Below are 23098 nucleotides of genomic sequence, written 5' to 3'. Positions count from 1 at the left end.
CCTCTGCCTCCTGGGTTCAAGTGATTCTCTCGCCTCAGCCTCCTGAGTAGCTGGAATTACAGGCATGTGCCACCACACCTAGCTAAGTTTGTATTTTTAGTAGAGAAGGGGTTTCTCCATGTTGGTCAGGCTGGTCTCGAACCTCTAACCTCAGGTGATCCACCTGCCTCGGCTTCCTAAAGTGCTGGGATTGCAGGTGTGAGCCACCACTCCTAGCCCATATATGGAATTTATTGAACTAGTAATTCTAATTTTATGGAATTGTATATATGAACTGATAAGGTTTTGAAAATGCCCTTAGTCCAACTGCCTTATCGTCCTAAGAGAGACAGAGTTTAGTGACACATGAATAATGAAAGAAATCTTCTGATCAAGTCAGCTTAGATTACAAGGCTTTCCTTTCTTACTGTAATTTATGTTCATAAATAAATTTAACTTTCATTTTCTATTCTTCACATACGTTAGTAATGTCAAGAAACCCTTATGCAATCAACAATGATTTCTTCCTTCTTCACCATACTTCACAGTTTTGGTTTTTATAATTGGGATTATTTTCTGAGTCAGATTAATATTTTAAAATTGTTTTTAAATTATCATATTCTTTCAAGATTTTATTTTGACATACATGTCATACTGATAACAGAATTTCTTTAGATTTAATTGTTTTAAGAGTTTTAGAGTTTGCCACCAGTGTTTTTATACCACTTTCTCATTACTGAATTCTTTATCTTGATTAATTTTTGTATTAGAGCATTGCTTGAAGGATTTTCTACCTGTTTCTTTCTTTTTTTTTTTTTTTGAGACGGAGTCTTGCCCTGTTTCCCAGGCTGGAGTGTAATGGCATGATCTCTGCTCACCACAACCTCTGCCTCCTGGGTTCAAGCGATTTTCCTGCCTCAGCCTCCAGAGTAGCTGGGATTACAGGCACGCATCACCACACCTGGCTAAATTTTTTCTTTTTTGTATTTTTAGTAGAGACGGGGTTTCACGATGTTGGCCAGGCTGGTCTTGAACCCCTGACCTTGTGATCTACCCGCCTCGGCCTCCCAAAGTGCTGGACAGGTATGAGCCACTATGCCTGACCTCTACCCTTCTTACCCTCACCCTGGGAAAATTGCATTGGTACAATTTTTTTTAAACCTTTATATGTCTACATACTATATTTCTGATGTCTTTAAGCAAGTTATCTGGGTATCAAATTCTTTGATCAGAAGATTCTGTCCTCGTTTACTCTAATTCCCCAAGGTATTCTGTTTCTGTTAAACTGTACCGTCTTTCATAGAGACAATTGTTTTCTCTGTTTCTTCTTTGTAATGGAATTATGCTTGCCCAGTTGGACATAAAGCAAGGAATTATAGATGTTTTCTTTTACTGATTAATGTGAGTTCCTGCCATATCTATCAGGATTAGAAAAATAATAGATTTACTGTGTTTTTATTTGATCTGTCAAAGTAGAAAATATGGGAAAGGAAGCATCTAGAGCCCAGAACTGGAAGCAGAAATAACAGGGAACTTTGCCTCTTTTGCAAGTATTTCTTTATTATAATTAGTATTCTTACTGTAAACACTAGGTAGATATAAATATGCCCTGGGTACTCCACAGCCTATCTTAGCTCCAGCTTTTACTCCTCTGACTTTAGTCTGTGATGATGACCTTTTGCACGATCTCCTATTTATTTGCTTGTCATGGCCAGTCTCGTGGATGTAAATCACAAATCATCCTTTTCTTCAATTCCAGTTTTGTAGAAATTTCTCCAAAGCTTTTTTCTTTGGCCTGACTGTTGCTTGGTTTTCAGTGCTGAAGCAGATATTCCCCCTATACTACTTATTGACATAATGACTAAAAGTCATTGCCATAATGACTGAAAGTCTTCTCAGTAGCAGTTTATCACCATTATAAGATTATATAGACTGTCTTCTTGTCAATATAATACTAATAGTAGTTCATGATACCTGTTAGATTAGCTGACAATCCAAGTGTACTTTAATTGCTTTCTTTTAGATGAACATAAAGATAAATGTGTTGCTTTTAATTCTCCAGGAAGAAATTATATTTGGGTTCTTAGGGGTGTGTGTGTATATATATCGTATCAGATCTACATTTACTTTCATATATATATAGCTGACAGTCTCAATGCCTACCTCACCCTACCCCCAAACCACAAAACCCTGTATTATCCTCCTCCTCTCTCTCATTTCTTTTTCTCAAAAAGAGCAAGGCAAAATTTCTGCCCATTAAATTTAAAACAAAATAGGATAATGTATTTATGATTTTCTTTGGAAGTAAAAAACAAGATAGTGAAGGTAATAATTGCAGGCTTATAATTTTGTTTTGATTTTTTTAAGGTGGAGGGTAAAATGATTAAGAATACTTACTGTTTTATCCTGTTGATGCTTTATAACTCTAACAGTGTAAGTTAGAGTCTGGAATTAATTCTTCCATTTTGAAGAATTGGGGCTTTTCATTTAGAACACTTAAACAAAACTTGATGGATGTAACTTTACTAACTTTGCAGAAATTTTCTAAATTTTGCCCAAGTTAGAAGAATAGCACATTTGTAGAAAAATGAAAAGGAAGAAGGAAGTCTGTTTCTAAGTAAATCTTTTTAACAAGTCTGTTTCTAAGTAAATCTTGAGAACATGGTTTCTAGGATTTGAGCTGACTTAAAACTTAATGAAAATATTTTTCTATATAAAAAAGAAGGATTTGTACAGATGTTTTATGTCCACCATTTGCTTATTAATACTACTTATTAAACACAATATGCTAACATTAATCTATGAGTAATTTATGATCAGTGACACAGTCAAATAGAGGAAGAAGAAAAGAATCAGAAGTGGAAATGAGTATTCTCTTTTGCATGACTACATGAATAAATAACTCAGTAATATACAATTTGGGTGGTGGATGCAGGGCAAGGGAAGGAATAGCCATGATAATATAATGAGTTTGATTTTGGTTATGCTACATTTTAAAATAAGGTGTGAAAATACATTTTAAAAGGTGTGAAAATAAAAATACATCTGATAGTTACTTAGGAATATGGTCTGAAATCTAAGGAAGGAGAATTCAGCTAAGGTTGTTAGATTTGTGAATTATCACAAGTAGTAATAATATGTGGTACCTATATTAACAAAATAGGTACATTTTCTAAGATGAGAATAAACAGGAATAAGACTACCTCAAAGGAAAACCAATAGAGAAGTTACTGAAGAGTCATAGAGGGTACGTTTTGCTGAAGCCAAGGTAGAAGAAAGAGTTCTTTATACTTAGATAACCAGTACCTGAAATATCTTTGTCTGGATTTCATATAAACTTCCTAGAGGTTTTATGATTCTCAAAAGCTATCTGCATTTCATGAAAATTTATCAATAATTACAGGCAGTCCATTAACATTTCTATAAAAAATAATTTCCTGACAAAAAGAATCTTGTTTGACAGACATTAGGCAAATTATGGTTGGTAACGAAGGAGATATGTTTAGAAATCGAGGGTAGTACTATAAAGAATTAGTGGAAACTTTATTCCTCAGTTGGTATTTTTAGTTTGGAACAGAAATAAATGATCAGTGTTTTAAAGGTGTCCTCCTCAATAGTCTTCAATTTGTGAAATTAAATATTTATGTAGGAAATATTTTTAAAATTTCTTATTGCAGTGAATTGAAAGCGGAATTTGCAAAATGTACAGAAAGCATTGTAGTTTGGAGAACATTTTCCTTCAATTACATCTAGCTAAGTGTTTTAATCTTGGGTCAGGGAAACCTAGGAAAGAGTTATTTTATGTGCCCTGTTAATAGACACAGGGACCAGATTGTTTTCTTTATGTGTTTTCATAATAACAAGTCTTTTTAAATTTTTAGAACCTAATCCACCAATAGATCAAGTTATACAGAAACCAGGAGTTGTACAGAGATTTGTGAAATTTCTTGAAAGAAATGAAAATTGCACTTTACAAGTGAGTCTAAAGTTTTCTTTCTTACTTTTTCTCTAGAAATGACACGTTAAAGTTTCTGATGAAAGCAACTTTTGCAGTACTGACTCTAATGTGAGCATTAAATAAATACTTGTTAATTAAAAGAAAAGGTAGTGCCACCTCTCTTGCCTTGGACATGGTTGGAGTACTAGTTTTTTTCTAGGAATTATTGTTTTATTAAGCAATTTTGGAAAAGTATATAAAATCACTACTAATGTTAATAAACAATTTATAGTTGTTAACCTTTAATAACTTTTGTTTTAGAAAACTTCAAACTAAAATGTTGTTAAATTTATTTTGATTCTTAGCTAGCGAAGATTATAACTTTTGTCTCTTAAAACACTTTTAACTGATTGTTTTTTTTAAAAAACAGAATAAATTAGTATTTAGTATTATCTAGTAAAAATATGACCAGAGTTAGGAACATTGGTTCTCAACCATTATATAGTTACAATTTTAAGATGTCTTCCAAATAATTTGCTACCAATGGTAATTTACTAAAGTTTGTCAATATTTTAATGTTAAAAAAAAATTGATTTTCCTGACATTCACTGCTATGTATATTAAGTCAGAGTACAGGTTGGAATTTTATCTATGTATCAGGAATTTTACAAGACATACACCTAACTTATAACTGCTATTGTCAATAGTGGAGGACTGTTACTTCAGTAACAGTTGTTGAATTTATAACTTAAGTGTAGTGGTCTGTGTAGCTGAGTAATTTGGGAAAGATCCTCACGTTTTTGGTATAAGCAAAGGAATGTACTGCATGTGTGAATGTGAAAAATTGTTGAGAATGTTTACAATAAGGGTCTCTAAGAGGCTACCTCAGTCATGTTACACTTTTATTGTCAACTGTTTTGAACTAGAGATCATGAAATCTAGTCCTGTTGCTTCATATAAGACCTAAGTCCACACTAAAACCCAGAACTCCTGATAGTTTATTATTTGGCTTTTTAATTCCAATTGAATGAAAGAAGAAATGATTGAATATGAATAAATAAAATTATTGAGAGCTAGTTTGAGCCAAGCATTATGTAAGATATTGTAGTTCCAAAATTAAGATGTTGTCCTGTCTAGAAAATTCCTCACGTTCTCCTGGGAAAGACAGACATAAAAAACATCCGTGGTAACATAGTATCCTTAGTGCTCTAACAGAACTATACATGAAGTGCTCTGGGAACACAGAACACTTATTCTGTTTAGGGGAAGTTTATGTTTAAGACTTCACAAAGGTAGTGTTGCAGGACTAGTCTTGAGGCTGAAGAAGGCTTTGGCAGACTGAAAAGAGGAAAATTAATATTAGGTTTAGAGGATAGCATGTGTAGACAGCACAGTGTGGGAAGATTTGCTGGGCATGGTGGCTCACACCTGTAATCCCAGCACTTTGGGAAGCTGAGGAGGGAGAACCTCTTGAACCCAGGAGTTTGAGACCAGCCTGGGAAAATAGAGACCTCATCTCTAAAAAAAAATAAAAATTAGCTGAGTTTGGTGGCATGCACCTGTAGACTCAGCTAATTGGGAGGCTGAAGTGGGAGGATCACTTGAGTCCAGACATTTGAGGTTGCAGTGAGCTGTGATCACACCACTGCACTCCAACCTGGGCAACGGAGAGAGACCCTGTCTCTAAATAAATAAATATTGAGAAGCTGAGTGTTTATTAATCACTTAATTAAAACCTATGGAAATTCAAGAGTGTGATCTTGGGACAGCTACATGTTGTGCCATGTTACTTACCCAAGTGCATGTGAAATATGTTAGTTTATATGATTGGTTCATCTAACAGGCCTCAAATTGGGGGCCTACAAACAAGTTTTATTGGCCTGCATACGTTTTAAAATATGAATTAGATATTAAGTGTTAAAAAATTGGGGGATTTCAAGTCAATATTTGGGTTTTTGGCTCCTTTTGACAAATCAGAAGTGCTAACATTGTTGCCAGATAGTTAAAGGAGGTTGAAGAGGCATTCTGTCTCTATTTTCCTTTTTTAACTGGAAAGTTTACCTTTTTTTAAAAATTGTAGCCACATACTCTAGGTTTTCAGAGTTGTCACTTGCTTATCAGTCATTTTATGTTTAATTGGTTGCTGGTAGGCTTCTGACTTTACCAGGCTTCACTAAGCCTTTCTCATAGGGATACTAAGGACAAGTTTGTAGAGTAACCTTTCAGTTGTCCATTAGTTTATTTCATTATCTACAATTGGTTAGAACTATGGTCTCCATTATTTTTAAATATAAATTCCCTTAAAAATTTTTCTTAGTCCTGCATGTAATAGTAACTGTACTTTTTAGTATTTCAGTAATGCTTTTGGGTACATTTTTTGTTACTTATAATGACGTCTATGTTCATGTGTAGTTACTTATGTGAAATATTTAAAAATTTTTTTTCATGGTTAATTTTATATGTCAAATATGTGAAATATTTTTTAAGCTGTAGTCACCACTTAGTTTGCCTGTGGATTTGAAGGTTGTTTTCAGTAATTCACTAGTTCATTGTCTTGGAGCCATGGTTGAATTTTCTCAGTTGCTTTTATTTTAAATCCATAATGTGTATGTATATTCAAATTTTAATTGAGTTAATATGAGTAACTTCTCAGAGGTTCTGCAGCTTAAAAGAATACCAGAAGTCCTAGCACTGGTTCTGATAATGAAAGCTTGATGTTGAAAAAATACCTAAATCTCTCAACTTTTAATTTTTTTGTTTCTTAAATGAGTAGGTTGAGGTTACTTAATCTGTAGAGAAATAAGTACCACTTATGATTCTGTTTCCTAAGTATACTATTGTTACAAGTAGTGTCTCATATTTATTTTTAAATTGCTTGCTTTAGAATACTTGGTTCTCTAATAATAAACAGGAGTTTTATGAATTATAAATTCAAAGGTATTTATATATTGTTGATTTTGTATATTTTCATTATGTTTTTCTCAGTTCTTATTTTTCCATATTAAAGAGTACTTTCTTTTTCTTTTCTGTAATCAGTGATCTTTGATGATGATTCTTTTTCTAAGAGTTTTTATCCTTAAACTGACTTCACAGTGAATCTTATTAATGTAAGTCAATCTTTCACACTTGTCCTTCCAGGTCTCTACTCCCTCTTTTTCTTTCTTTGCCTTTCTGACATTTCTTTGGTTCTTTCATTTCTTTTACTTTTTTCCTCCTTAGTTTGAAGCTGCATGGGCATTAACTAATATAGCATCTGGAACTTTTCTGCATACCAAGGTAGTGATTGAAACTGGGGCTGTTCCGATTTTTATCAAACTTCTTAATTCTGAACATGAAGATGTTCAAGAACAGGTATGTTTCCAATTTGTATTGTTATGTGTACTAGAATTCAGTTTTCCCTTAAAAGTACCATTTGTAATTACAATGTATAATTCATTTTTGTGCCTAATTGTTGTATATTGCATTGGTTAAAATACAGTAGTGTTTTTGGTGTTAAGTTAGAAGGGAGGGAGAATTAACAGTTCCAGACATAATCCTGGGTTCTCTATAAGTAAGATTGCAGCTAGCATAGGAATTACTATTCCTGTTTATAAAAGTGCATACTGAGGTACGGTGGCTCACGCCTATATTCTCAGCTGTTTGGAAAGCTGAGGTGAGCAGATCACTTGAGGCCAGGAGTTCGAGACCAGCCTGGCCAACATGGTGAAATCCAAGCTCTGCTAAAAATACAAAAATTAGCCAGGCATGGTGCCACAGCTCCTCAGGGAGGAGAGCAAGATTGGGCAACAGAACAAGATTTGTCTCCAAAAAAATAAAAACAAGTACATACTGAGACTCAAAAGTTAGTAACTTACCTAAAGTCACAATGAATGGCAGAGCCAGGTTTTAAGCTTGGACTGGTTTGAATTCTTGTTCTCTGGATATTTGTTTCAAAAATATCACATTACTTTGAATAGAACCATTTTTTAAATAAACTTAATAAAGTTTTGTTGTAAGAGGGAAAATTTAATTACATATAATTGTACCATCTAAATCAAATAATTTGACATTTTTGTTTTGCGTCATTTTTATGTACATTAATCTGCTGATCTCTCTACCATTTCATTCATCATTTCATTTTATATATATTTTTTCAGTTAACACTAATATTGGGAGCCTTTTCTTATGGCAGTAATTATTATTCCAAGGAAATTTTACTGATTACTCAATATCTGCTCAGATAATGTACCATAGTTTGTTATCTGTTCCTGAATTATTGTACATTTGGATTATTTCTAGCTTATTGGTGTTGTTAATAATATTGTGATGAATATCATTATATGTCATCACTCTTTATGTGCCTTTTGATTATTTAATTAGGAAAAATGACTACCCTGTCAAAAGATATATTTTTTAAAGCTCTTACTATGTATTTCAAAGTCAGACTCCAAAAATGTTATACCAATTAATATCTCCACCAACAGAATATTATGCTCCACAAGGTAGAAAATGTCTTTAAAGGTTTTTCTTAAAAACAAAAAAAGCTTAGGTTTAGAGTAGATGTTAAAAATACTAACTTATGTTTTAAACATTAAAATAAAATTTTACCAATTGAAAAGTAACATGTCTACTTTTGTAATAACATGAAAAGTTTATGGTGAGAATATAATAAAATTATAATTTGCGTTTGCATAATTTCTTACCTAATTGAAATTTAGTAAATGAATGTGTGTTCTGAGAAATACATTTTCGTCATTGTGCAAATTCCATGGAGTCTATTTACACAAACCTGGATGGTATATAGTATGGCCTTTTGCACCCTGGCTACACATCTATACAGCTTGTTACTGTTCTAAATGCTGTAGACAAATGCTGTTTTTGTTTTTTGGTTTTTTTTTTTGAGAGGCTTGCTGTGTCACCCAGGCAGCAGTGCAGTGACATAATCTTGGCTCACTGCAACCACCACCTCCTGGGTTTCAAGCAGTTCTTATGCTTCACTTTCCTGAGTAGCTGGGATTGCAGGTACCTGCAATCATGCCTGGCTAGTTTTTGTATTTTTAGTGGAGACGGGGTTTCACCATGTTGACCAGGCTGGCCATGAACTCCTGACCTCAAGTGATCTGCCCACCTTGCCTCCCAAAGTGCGATTACAGGCATGAGCCACAGCACCTGGCCTACTGTGGACAATTGTATATACAATGGTAAGTATTTGTGTATATAAACATACAAAAGGTACATTAAAGATACGGTGTTATAATGAGACCACCATCTTACATGCAGTCTGTCATTGACTGAAATGTCATTATGCAGTGCATGATAATAATTGGAAAATTTGCTAAATAGATGTATTTTGTCTCTTCATGTAAATTCAGAGTAAAATATGCTATTTGTTGAACAGTATAGGTATTTCACTAATATGCAAGGAAAACTTTCTTTTTTGAAGACAGGGTTTCGCTCTGTTGCCCAAGGTGGAACATAGCGCATTGCAACCTCTGCCTCCTGGGCTCAAGTGATCCTCCCACTTTAGCTTCCTAAATAGCTGAGACGACAGGTGCGTGCCACCACGCCAGCTAATTTTTGTCATTTTTTTCAGTAGAGACAGGGTTTCACCATGTTGCCCAGGTGGGTTTTGAACTCCTGGACTCAAGCAAACCGCCCACCTCAGCTTCCCAAAGTGCTGGGATTACAGGTGTGAGCCACCACGCTCAGCTGGAAAACTTTTTAAATGTCCTATCTTTCAATTTGAATAAAAATATTAAATTGCATTTTAAAAGTTTTTCTTCTCTATTTTTTTTTTAACATGTCACAAACAGTTGCTTTGTTCATTCTGTACTAAAATCTCATTCCTAAAGGAAAGCCTCTTATTTAAAATATTGTCTTAAGAGAATTTTTTTTTTTCTAAGGCTGTTTGGGCACTTGGCAATATTGCTGGTGACAATGCAGAATGCAGAGATTTTGTTTTGAATTGTGAAATACTTCCACCTCTTTTAGAGTAAGTACTTTATCACAATTAAGTATATATAAAAAACTATATACTCCACTGTATTCTACATACATAATTAAGTTCTTCAGTCATACTTTTAAATTTGTCTTATGGTTACCAGGCCTACAGTAGCTTGAAAGTAGGTAGAACAAAGAGAGATTTTCAGATTGTTATTTGTGTCTTTTATGTTCTCTTAAACCACACTTAACAGTGGTCATAGCTTACTTGATGCTTACTGATCTAAAATAATTATTCTGCAAAGATTAGGATAGATAGTTTATAATACAATAAAATTTACATATTGCCATAGCAGGGAATCCTTAATACTTGAACAGTCAGTGTATTTATTATGTCAATATGCTTTATATTTTGTTAAAAGAACAAAGATTTTAAGATCGATATTTTTCTTTCAGGATTAGAATTTAACTTAAAGTGATTTATCTAGTGGTTTTCTCAACTACCTTATGTGTTTTGTTTTTTTTTTTTTAAAGAAATTACCTTATAATGTAAAGTCTTTTATAGAAATAAGATAAAATTTTTTGAAAGACAGGTTTATACATATTGCTTATGATTAAGAGGATCTTTATATAGGATAAATGCCAATGGCAGGTAGTGAAGAAAAATTCTAATTGAAGAGATGTTTAGAAGTGAATATTTTACTCTTCATTTCTGCATGGAGGTGCATTCTCCATCATCTCCAGTGGAGGAGTTGAATAATAAGAATAAATTTCTAGACACCAGTTTGCAAAAGACATTTTACTCTAGTTTTCTGTGGACAAAAGTTATTTCTTGGCATGGTTTCATTTAACCAAATTAATCGAAGATCTGTGTGCAAACCACTGACCACTCACTATAATTTCATTTATTATGGGCTTAGAGTTAATACTCCATAGTATTTGAGAATTTAGCCGAGCTATAAAAGAAAGTACTGATTTAGAGTTCAATATGAGTTATTTTGAAGTCTGTACTATTAAAAACATCTCTTAAAGTTTCAATTTGAGATTTGTCTCACCTGATTTATGTAGTATATAAATTAACTGAGCACTTTTTCTTTTTGGTTTTGTTGTTCTATCTCTAGGTCATTTTGTTATTTGTTAATATCTTAAGCAGATAGTGGTTTATGAAGTAGTATACCTTTCTTAGGTTTACTCTTTTTAAATGTCCTAAGGAGCTTTTAAATCATGACTGAAGAAACTAAACTAAAAAATAAAATGAAGAAAGAATAACCAGTATTCAGCCATGTAGTAATCATTACAAAAATAATTTCAGAAAAGGGTATTAGAAAGTTGGAAAGTTTCAGAGTTTCATTATAAAATTTCATCTTAGGGGCCGGGCGCGGTGGCTCACGCCTGTAATCCCAGCACTTTGGGAGGCCGAGGCGGGTGGATCACGAGGTCAAGAGATCGAGACCATCCTGGTCAACATGGTGAAACCCCGTCTCTACTAAAAATACAAATAATTAGCTGGGCATGGTGGCGTGTGCCTGTAATCCCAGCTACTCAGGAGGCTGAGGCAGGAGAATTGCCTGAACCCAGGAGGCGGAGGTTGCGGTGAGCCGAGGTCGCGCCATTGCACTCCAGCCTGGGTAACAAGAGTGAAACTCCGTCTCAAAAAAAAAAAAAAAATTTCATCTTGGAAAGTTTCAAGTGTTTTAAAAAAAATGAGAAAGGTGGTAAAAAGGAAGTTAAGTTAGCAGATACTCTCATTTTAGTGGGGCAAAAGGAAAAGTTTTCAGCTTAAAAAATATGGATTATTTGTTATTCACATTGTAATTCATATTTAGTAATGCTTAAGTAAATGTAAAACTTTTATTAATGTGTCATTTTATCTGTTCTGTTTGAGTGATATTTTAATTTATTAGTATTCATTTGATTCTCAATATAAATCTTTTACTACTACAAACTGTATTGATACAATTTTGTTGTAATTTAATTCAACTTTAATTTATAATGTAGCATGTTTGTACTTTCTCATAATAACCACATTAATATAAAAAAGAACAATAATATATAACAGATGTTGGCCAACTTTAACTGTTAGGCTAAATCTGGCTTGCTCCATGTTTTTGTAAATTAAGTTATCAGAACACAGCCACACCTATTCACTTAATGTCTTTGGTTGCTTTCATGCTATATCAGCATAGGTGAGTAACAGAAATGAGCAAGGGGGCCTGCAAACCCTAAAATACTTACTGAAGACAATTGTCAACTCTTAGCTTATAAAATCAGTATAACTATTTTATTTCTAAATCTGTTGTAGTTTGGGGAAATCTCACATCTATTTATAGGAAAACCTTTAGAACAGAGACTTTTTTGTGTGGTAGCATACATGTAACCAGATTAACCATTTTTAAAGTGTATAGTTTAGTGGCACTAAGTAGATTTGCAACATTATACAACTGTCACTACTATCTAGTTAGAATTTTTTTACCACCTCAAACAGAAACCCATTACCCATTAAGCAGTCACATCCCATTTTGCTGTTACCTTGTGCCTTGGAAACTACAAATCTGTTTTCTTGCTTTATTGATTTGCTTATACTGTATGTCACATAGGTGGAATCATACAATGTATAACCTTTGTGTCTCGCTTTTAGCTTACTGTTTTCAAGGTTCATCCATATCATAGCACATGTATCAGTACTTTGTTCTTTTTATGGCTGAATTACATTCCATTTTATGGATATGCCACATTTTGTTCATCCATTCATTAATAGATGGACATTTCGGTGTGTCCACATTTGACTACTATAGATATTACTCCTATGAACATTCATGTACAAGGTTTTGTTTCAATACTGGTTTTTAACTCTTGTGGGCATATAAATACCTAAGAGTGGAATTTTCCAGGTAATATGGTAATCCTATCTTTAATTTTTTAGGGACTACCAAACTTTTTCACAGCAGCTGTACCATTCTGCTAGCAATGTATAAGTGTTCGAATTTTTCTATATCATCACCAACACATATTATCCGTTATTCTGATTTAGGTCACCTTAGTAGGTATTAAGTTTACTTTTTCATTTCTGTAAAAAGGTCATTGTCATTTTGATAGGGGTTTCATTTACTCTGTAGATGACTTTGAGCAGTATTGTTATCTTAATAATATTAAGGCTTCCAATTCATGAATTTGGGATATCTTCTAATTTATTAAGGTCTTTAATTTTAACAATATTTTTTAGATTTTGGTAAACAGGTCTTAAACTTCTTTGGTTAAATGTATTCCAAATTATTATATTCTTTTTGATTCAACTGTAAATGAAATTGTTTTCTTAATTTCTTTTTGACTTGTTCCTTCATAGTGTATAGGAATGTTTCCAGGTTCAGGGGTGCCCTCAGCTCCTCTGAGAGGGTGTTTCTCCAGGTTCTTGGTCTATCACTCCCCAAGAATGGGAGAGGAGATCACAGTGCAGTGCGCAGTAAATGCCAGACTCAAAAGTGTTTGTAGAAAGTGATTTATTTAAGTAGAGAAGGAGAAACAGGAGAAGGAGAGAGAAGAAACAGCTAACTCTCACATTAAGTGAGAAAATCCAGACAGATGGAATCCAGGAGAGGAAAGCAGCTTCCATACTGAGTGGAAAAGAATAAAGAGATAGATGGAGTTTAGGAGGGGAAGACAGGCTTCCGTGAGAGAGTGTGGAAGGGGACTCCAGAGGGAAAATCCAGGAGAGAGAAAGACGGCTTCTACGAGAGAGTGTTCGTGGAAGAGGATCCAAACATGGAGTCCGAAGGGGTGTGAAAGGAGGGGACTTTTAACCTGGGAGGAACCCCCACCTTCTCTAAGACCCCAGGCCAATGAAAGGAGTTCCTTAGAACTTCCGCTGGAGTGATTGACTTTTGACCCTTTCCTGCACCCGCGAAATTTAAACATAAACCATTAAATCTCCCGGATGGAGAAAGATGGGAGGTGGGCATGGCGCTGGGAGTTCTTGCCCTTAAAACTATGCCCCCTTGTGGACCCTGGAATGAGAACACATTCCCTCAGGAATACAATTGATTTTTGTGTGTTGATCTTTCATTTATTTATTTTTTGAGACAGGGTCTTGCTCTGTTGCCCAGGCTGGAGTGCAGTGGTGTGATCTTGGGTCACTACAGCCTCTGCCTCCTGGGTTCAAGCGATTCTTGTGCCTCAGCCTCCAAGTAGCTGGGCTTACAGGCATGCACCACCAGGTATGGCTAATTTTTATATTTTTAGTAGAGACAGAGTTTCACCATGTTGGCCAGACTGGTCTCAAACTCCTGGCCTGGAGTAATCCAGCTGCCTTGGCCTCCCAATGTGCTGGGCATTACAACTGTGAGCCACCACACTTGACCTGTGTGTTGATCTTGTATCTTGCAACTTTGTTGAATTTATTAGCACTAATGGTTTTTTTTTGTGGATTGTTGTGGATTTCCATATATTAGATGATGTCATCTGTCAATAATGATAGTTTTATTGCTGAGCATGGTGGCACATGCTTGTAGTCCCAGCTACTTGGGAGGCTGAGCAGGGAGGTCATTTGAGGTCAGGAGTTTGAGACTGTAGTGTACTATAATCATGCTTGTAAATCGTCACCTCACTCTATCATGTGCAACATAGCAAGACTCCATCTCTAAATTTTTTTTTTTTTAAAGATAGTTTTTGGGAGGGAGGGTAGGGAGGGATAATGTGGGGAGAAATGTTAGGTATAGGTGATGGGGGAATGGAGGCAGCAAACCACCTTGCCATGAATGTACCTATGCAACAATCTTGCATGATCTGCACATGTACCCCAGAATCTAAAGTACAATTTAAAAAAAAGATAGTTTCATTTCTTGCTTTTTAATTTGGCTGTCTTAATTCTTTTTGTTGCACAATTGCTTTGGATAGAGCTTCCATTACAATGTTATTTAGAAGTGGCAAAAATGAGTATCTTCATCTTCTTTCTTATCTCGGAGTAAAAACTGACTCTTTCACCTTTCAGTGTGATGTTAGCTATGGTTTTTGATAAATGCCTTTTATTGTGTTGAGGTGGGTTCCTTCTATTTTGTTTAGTGTTTTTATCATAAAAGGATGTTGAGTTCTTTTAAATACTTTTTGCATCCAATGAGATGATTTTTTTTAATTCATTGTATTAATGTAATTTATTATTTTAATTGATACTTGTATATTGAACCTCCATTATTCCTTGGTTAAATGTCATGTGGTCATAGTATAAGCTGCTAGATTCAGTTTCCTAGAATTTTGTTGAGGATTTTTGCATGTATATTCCTAAGAAATATTGGCTGTAACTTTTGTTTTGATGTCTCTGGCTTTGGTATCAGGGTAATGCTATCCTTGTAGAATTGATGAGGAGGTGTTCTCTTATTTATTTTTTTTAAATTTTGCAAGTACAAAGTAGGTGTGTATATGGCGTACGTGAGATGTTTTGATACAGGCATGCAATATGAAATAAGCACATCATGGAGAATGGGGTATCTATCCCTTCAAGCTTTTATCTTTTGAGTTGCAAATAATCCAATTACATTCTTTCCGTTATTTTAAGTGTTTTGTTTTTTGCATTATTCGTTAATGTTTGGTAGAATTCATCAGTGAAGCCATCTGATGCTGGACTTTTTCTTTTTGAGAAGTTTCTGATTAAAATTCAGTATCTGGTTACAGTTCTATTCAGATTTTCTATTCTTTTTTTTTGTTTTTGAGACGGAGTCTTGCTCTGTCACCAGGCTGGAGCGTGGTGATGCGATCTTGGTTTACTGCAACCTCCGCCTCCCAGGTTCAAGCGATTCCTCTACCTCAGCCACCCGAGTAGCTGGGACTACAGGAGTGTGCCACCACGCCCGGCTAATTTTTGTATTTTTAGTAGAGGTGGGGTTTCACTATGTTGGCTAGGATGGTCTCCATCTCTTGACCTCCTGATCTACCAGCCTCAGCCTCCCAAAGTGCTGGGATTACAGGTGTGAGCCACCACGCTGGGCCCAGATTTTCTATTCTTAAATCAGTTTGGTAGTTTCTGTGTTTCTGGCCCAGATTTTCTATTCTTAAGTCAGTTTGGTAGTTTCTATGTTTCTGGCCCAGATTTTCTATTCTTAAATCAGTTTGGTAGTTTCTATATTTCTGGCCCAGATTTTCTATTCTTAAGTCACTTTGGTAGTTTCTATATTTCTAAATACTGTTTCATTTCTTCTAGCTTATCCAGTTTCTTGGCTTTTGATCATAGTATTCTCATATAATTCTTTTTATTGTTGAAATGCTAGTAATGTCTCTACTTTCATTCTTAATTGTAGTAATATGAATCTTTTTCTTTTTGTCCATCTAGATAAAAGCTTGTTCTTTTTGTTAATTTATTTTTTTTGTCAAAGAACTAAATTTTTGTTTAGTTGATATTCTGTAGTGTTTTTCTATTCTGTATTTTATCTCTGCTCTTAACTTCATTTTCTTTCTCTTGCTAGCTATGAGTTTCATTTACTCTATTTTTTCTAATTTCTGAAGGTGGAAGATTGAGATCTTTTTTCATATGGGTGTTAACAACTATAATGTTTTTTCCTGAGTATTAATTTCACTACATCCCTTAGGTTTTGTTGTGTTTTCATTTTTATCTCAAAGTATTTTCTCCGTGTGTGTGTGTATCTGCACGCATGTGTGCATGTGTTTTAACTCACTGGTTATTTAAGAGTGTGTTACTCTACTCATATTTCTGAATTTTCTAGTTTTCTCTCTGTATTCTTAGTTTCATTCCATTGTTGTTAGAGAAGATACTTCTTAGGATTTCACTTTTCAAAAATTTTTCAGGGCCAAAGCTAGACACAGTGGCTCACGTCTGTAATCCCAGCACTTTGGGATACCAAGGCAGGTGAATCACTTGAGGCAGGGAGTTTGAGACCAGCCTGGCTAACATAGTGAAACCCCATTTCTACTAAAAATACAAAAATTAGCTGGGCTTGGTGGCATATGCACATAATCCCAGCTACTCAGGTGGCTGAGGCAGGAGAATTGCTTGAACCCTGGAAGCAAAGGTTGCAGTGAGCGGTGATCACGCCACTGCACTCCAGCCTTGGTGACAGTGAGACTCTATCTCAAAAAAAGAAATTTATCAGAACTGGGCATGGTGGCTCAGTAATTACATGTAATTACTCATGTAATGCAAGCATTTTGGGAGACCAAGGCAGGTGGATTACTTGAGCTCAGGAGTTCAAGACCAGCTGGACAACATGGCAAATTCCCATCTCTGCACAAATACCAAAAAGCTGGGTGTGGTGGTGCATGCCTATAGTCTTAGCTGCTCAGGAGACTGAAGTGGGAAGATCGTTTGAGCCCAGGAGGCTGAGGTTGCAGTGAGCCAAGCTCCTGCCTCAGCCTCCCGAGTAGCTGGGACTACAGGCATGTGCCATCATGCCTGGCTAATTTTTTGTGTTAATAGAGATGGGGTTTCACTGTGTTAGCCAGGATAGTCTTGATCCCCTGAACTTGTGATCTGCCTGCCTTGGCCTTTTGCATTTTTCTTTTAAGTCATATCGGAAAAAAAAGAGAAATTACAAACCCAAAATTCCAAAATACTAGCTCTTAGAGTTACCTATATAGTTATCTTTAGCAGTATTCTTTATTTCTTTGTATGGTTTTGAGGTATTGTTGTTTATTGCTCTTTCATTTCAGCATAAAGGATTCTCTTTAGCTGTTCTTGTAAAGCCAGTCTGCTAGTGATGCCTTTCCTCAGCTTTTGCTCCTGTGGGAATCTCACTTTCTGTTTGGAAGGATTGTTTTGCCAGATATCAAAGTCTTGGTTGAGAGTTTTTTTTCTTCAGCACTTTAAATGTGTTATCCTATTGCCCCTGTCCTTCATGGTTTTCGATGAGAAATCAGCTATTGATCTTTATGAGGAATCTTTGTACACTATGGATCACTTCTCTCTTTTTGTTGTCAAGATTCTGTCTTTTGTCTTTTGATAATTTGATTACAGTGAATCTTGGTGCGTATCTGTTTGAGTTTATCCTTAGAGTTTATTTAGCTTCTTGGATGTGTAGATGCATTTCTTTTATCAAATTGGGAAAGTTTTCAGTAATTATTTCTTCAGATATTCTTTTGCTCCTTTTCTTCTTGTATTTCCATTATGCATATATTGTTATGCTTGATGGTGTCTTACAGCTTTCTTAGACTGTGTCCATTTCTTTTCATTCTTTTTCCTCTCCTCAGTTTGAATAATTTCAATTGACCTATCTTTGGGTTGTGGATTCTTTCTTCTCCCTGCTCAATCTGCTGTCAAACCCCGCTAGTGAATTTTTAATTTCAGTTTTATACTTAAAAGCTTCATAATTCCTATTTAGTTCCTTTTTATAATGTCGGTTTCCATAGTGATGATTCTGTATTTGTTGAGACATTGTTTTTCTTTTTTTTTTTTCTTTGAGACAGAGTCTTGCTCTGTCGCCAGGTTGGAGTGCAGTGGCGCAATCTTGGCTCACTGCAACCTCTGCCTCCTAGGTCCAAGTGATTCTTCCACCTCAGCCTCCCTAGTAGCTGGGACCACAGGTGTGTGCCACCACGCCTGGCTAATTTTTGTATTTTTAGTAGAGATGGGGTTTCACCATGTTGGCCAGGATGGCCTCGATCTTCTGACCTCATGATCCTTCCACTTTGGCCTCCCAAAGTGCTGGTATTACAGGCGTGAGCCACCACGCCTGGCCAAGACATTGTTTTTCTAGTGGTTCTTTAGTTTTTTTTTTTGTGCATAGGTCCTTTAGCTCTTTTGAGCATAATATTAGACAATAGATTTAAAATGTTTGCATAGTAAATCTAATGTCTGTGGTTTCTCAGGGAAAATTTAATTTATGTATTTCACTGTTAATGGACCAACCTTTTAAAATTTCTTTGCATGCCTCATAATTTCTTGTTCAAAAACTGGACTGGTTATTGTAACTATGGTAACTATGGAAATCAGATTTTCCTCTCTAGGTTTTGGTGTTACTGCTTGTTGTAGTTATTTATTTGGGGACTTGTGAAATTAATTTTATAAAGCGTGTTTCTTTGTCATGCATGGTCTCTGAAATCTCTTTTCCTTTAACTCAGTGGTTAGCTAGTGGTTTGACAGCAGAGAGAGCCTTAAATATCTGGAGCCAAAAATAAAGAAAACTCCAGATTTTTACAGGTTGGCCCTGTGTTAAGGCACCTCTTTAATGCTTAGTCAGGCTGATTACAGCTCTGACTTAGCACTACTTTACTCCCTGCTCAAGCTAAGCCTAAAGGAAAACTAGACTTGAAAACGTAGCTCTCTTCATGTTTTTTCTGATTGTGGACTCTGCCCTGGACATGTGCATGGGCCTTCACATTGTCTGATATGTGGGAGCTTTTCACATCCCTCATAGCCCAGATATCTTACTTCTTATCTTTCCAGCCAGGTTTTCAATGTGTCTCTTGTTTGCCTCAACTGTATCTTTTGCTCAGGTTTCAACACCTCATTCATTTGACATTAAAAGTCTTTGAGGACCGTTTATTTTTTACAAAGCTACTTTCTACCCTGAGAGAATTCCCAGTTATGCAAAACAAAGGAAGCCCTTTGCATCAGTTTTTCATGGAGCCTCCAAATAGGTCAGAACAGACAAACACAATTCCTTGGAAACAAGGTCTGTTCTACTCCTTCCAGAATCAAGAACTGACAGTGGGAACTAGCTGCCAAAGATTGCTAGGCTGGGGAGGGGGTAGCGTAAGAATAAGTTAAAATGCCGGAATGCTTTCCTACCACATTTCAGCCCTTTCCTAGCTAAAAGTTATCTTAGTTGCATATAGTTTTGACTGTCTTCAGAGTTCTAATAAACTTGATTCTTATTCTGACAATATTTGCAAGGTTTTTGGTATTTCTGGGAGGGACAAGCACCTGGAGTTCCATTCTGCACCCTTTTTGCTTATGTCACTCTAAAACAGGGATTTTCTTTGTACTTCTAGCAGGTTTGTGGAGGTCCTTAGGAGGTTAACAAACTCCTGAAATTGCATGCCAAAATTTTGATGTATGTGCTTTTTTTCTGAGGTAAGGATCCATTATGGTCTCAAGGGGGTCCACAACTCTAAAAGTTTCAAGGACTACTATTTTAGGGGATCTCCTGTTTAAATATAAATAACTAAAACATAAAGTTATGCTTTGAAAAGAAAACCTATAAGTAGTAAGTCCTTAGGAGCTGAGAAGAAAAATTCTTATTTTAAATACTCAGTTTCTTAGTAGATACCACGGTTCATTGAAAACCAGGTAAAAAATACTAAGATACATACTCTGTTAAAAACACAACAAAAGAACTTTCAGTGTCAATAGGTAATCTTCATATAATTTGAAAGTGTATTCCTTGCTTTCTGAATTCATATACTGTATTATTTTCATGATTGAAAAATTAGTATCCTTTTTAACGTATATAGAAATAAGTAAATTATCTATGACATCATTTTAAGAATCCATTCAGATTACAGATTAAAACTTTGGAAAATAGAACTGTAATATGCTTATTTTGTTTCTGAAAGCATAATGAATTTTAGATTCTTTTTTCCTATTTTACTAGTTTGAATATTTTATAAAATATATTGGAGAGAAATTTTATGTTATGATACCTAAAGAGGAAAAATGAATGTAAATTGATAATTATTTTTTTCTTTTTCTTGACAGGTTATTAACAAATTCAAACAGACTTACAACAACAAGAAATGCTGTATGGGCCCTCTCAAATTTATGTAGAGGCAAAAACCCTCCTCCAAACTTTAGTAAGGTATGAGTAAAATACACAGATTAAAAACTCTCTTTCTCGGGGCCGGGCGCGGTGGTTCACGCCTGTAATCCCAGCACTTTGGGAGGCCGAGGTGGGTGGATCACGAGGTCAAGAGATCGAGACCATCCTGGTCAACATGGTGAAACCCCGTCTCTACTAAAAATACAAAAAATTAGCTGGGCATGGTGGCGCGTGCCTGTAATCCCAGCTACTCAGGAGGCTGAGGCAGGAGAATTGCCTGAACCCAGGAGGCGGAGGTTGCAGTGAGCCAAGATTGCGCCATTGCACTCCAACCTGGGTAACAAGAGCGAAACTCCGTCTCCAAAAAAAAAAAAAAAAAAAAACAACTCTGTTTCTATAAACTTAAATACGTAACAGCTTTTTGATGTTGAAGGAACTCCACTTTTTGTTTAGTAATTATTTTCTTTATTGACCAGACAATGTTTGTACATATAAAAAATTCAAAAGCTTTACAATATAAAGGAAGTATCCCTTGTACTTTTCCTTCCACACCTTAAATTCCCATGCCCAGAGGCAGTCACTGCAACCAGATATTTATGTATCAAGGAATTGACTTTAAAAATCTTCTAGTCTAGTTCTTTCATTTGTGGGAAAATAAGTCCCCTAAAAGATTAAATAATTCCTTTAGGTTCGCCGTTTGTACTTTTCCATTTAACTTTTATCTCTTAGGATATCTATTTCCCTATCTACTAATATTTTGCACCTAGAGATACAGATAATTGATTCCCAGTTTAGTTTTATTGTTTAGATTGCTTTTAGGAAGGTAGAAAGGAGGTAAATTTTTAGAATACCATTCTACTTCTTTTGAATTTAGTATCTAAAATGACTTTAGCACTAAGAGAAGGTTAAACTTTGATAAAGATCTAGTGATAAAGTTCATGGGGATAAAAAATAATAAATTTCTGATTCACAAAGGTAATGCATGAACTAGTATACCTACTTTATACTTTCCCTGTTCCAGTTTTAAGAATTCATTATTTAGCCACATTTTATCTAAACCACAGGCATTATGTGAAAATCTCATTGAACCATAGTCCATTTATCTCTCTCTTTTTTTTTGATATGGAATTTTGCTCTTGTTGCCTGGGCTGGAGTGCAATGGTGCGATCTCGGCTCACCACAACCTGCGCCTCCTGGGTTCAAGCGATTCTCCTGCCTCAGCCTCCCGAGTAGCTGGGATTGCAGGCATGCGCCACCACACCAGGCTAATTTTGTATTTTTAGTAGAGTTGGGGTTTCTCCATGTTGGTGAGGCTGGTCTTGTCCAACCTCAGGTGATCCGCCTGCCTCAGCCTCCCAAAGTGCTGGGATTACAGGCATGAGCCACCATGCCCGGCCAAGAGTCACTCTTTAATCTGGTATAAAGTACTTAATTTTACTCTTTAAAGATTTTGTAGGAATTGATTTCCTGACTTTTAGCAGTTTTGTTTAGCAAATTTTGTTATGGAAAAGCCTGAGGTCAGTTGAACTTTTTTCTTATATTGACTGGCTGTCAGATTAATTCTTTATCTTTGACATCTAGTAACTTTATTAAGATATATCATGATGTTGATCCTTTTTGGTCTGCCTTCCTGAGGGATGGTTTGTCTTTTTATGTGGATTCAATTATGTCTTCTTTTCCCCAGAAAGTATTCTTGGAATATTTTAAGTAATGGTTTCATTTCTTTGATTGTCTACTTTGGGAAATGACCTATATGGTATATATGTGGAATGTCTTTTATACTGTCTTATTTATGCAGTCTTAACCTTTTATTTACTTCAATTTCTTCTTGTTCACTTTTCTCATTTATTTCTAATCTAATTTCAGCAGTGCCTGTTCTTTGGAATTTTTCCAATTTGCTTTCTTTACTGTGATTCTTATTTTCTCTTCCAATTCTTTTCTGAGTTCAACATCTCATAATGCAGTTCATTAAATGAATTAAATACTATCACCTTGACATTTTTCTTGAACTCTTATATCACATAGGCAATCAATATAGTTAGTCCTTTTTGAAATTCATGTTTTAATATTTGATCCAATTATTTATCTACTTTATGTCCATTTTGATCAGGTGACATTTCATCATCTTCTATTTTTCTTTTTCTAATCTTTTTCACCACTCTATTCTTCTAATAGTTTTGTGAGGCATTTTATGCTGGCTTCTTTTTGATTACTCAGATTCAAAAGATAAGCGCTTTGACACTGCATGAGTTTTACTTAGTAAAATGGACAGAGCAATGTCAGCCTAACAAAAGAGCTCCTTATGAACAAGGTATCAAACTCAGTTTATGCATCAACCGAGATTGTCACTCCTTTCTTGACAGAGTAGCCTTAGTAATGACTTACTCTATTAGTAGTCATGAAGCCAGGTCACTGGGGTTGGCACTACTGCAGCTGCAAACTTAGAAGCACTTAGCGTTGTGCTGACTTAACAGAGACACTGCAGTGCCCAAGTTGCTGGACTTCCCCATGGAGTCTCTGGCTTCCCCACCAGCTGCCTAGAGAGAGGCTGGCTGATGTAATCCAG

The 23098-nt window shown here is 35.3% G+C and overlaps 1 protein-coding gene across 1 annotated transcript in view; it reads left to right on the top strand.

Annotated features, from left to right (window-relative positions):
- The window catches only part of KPNA5 (karyopherin subunit alpha 5), a 66737-nt gene that overhangs the window by 11578 nt on the left and 32061 nt on the right, over positions 1 to 23098 (top strand). Inside the window, exons 5-8 of the mRNA XM_012460434.3 lie at positions 3861 to 3955; positions 7136 to 7267; positions 9799 to 9887; positions 20472 to 20571. Of these exons, the coding sequence (XP_012315857.1) occupies positions 3861 to 3955; positions 7136 to 7267; positions 9799 to 9887; positions 20472 to 20571 (416 nt within the window). The remainder of the gene's footprint in view (positions 1 to 3860; positions 3956 to 7135; positions 7268 to 9798; positions 9888 to 20471; positions 20572 to 23098) is intronic.

This window comes from Aotus nancymaae, unplaced genomic scaffold, assembly GCF_030222135.1.
Source record: "Aotus nancymaae isolate 86718 unplaced genomic scaffold, 86718_ANA_hifiasm-v0.15.2.pri h1tg000040l, whole genome shotgun sequence".
In the NCBI taxonomy this organism is placed as follows: domain Eukaryota; kingdom Metazoa; phylum Chordata; class Mammalia; order Primates; family Aotidae; genus Aotus; species Aotus nancymaae.
Note: the sequence above shows the minus strand (reverse complement) of the source record. Positions and strands in the feature narration are given on the sequence as shown.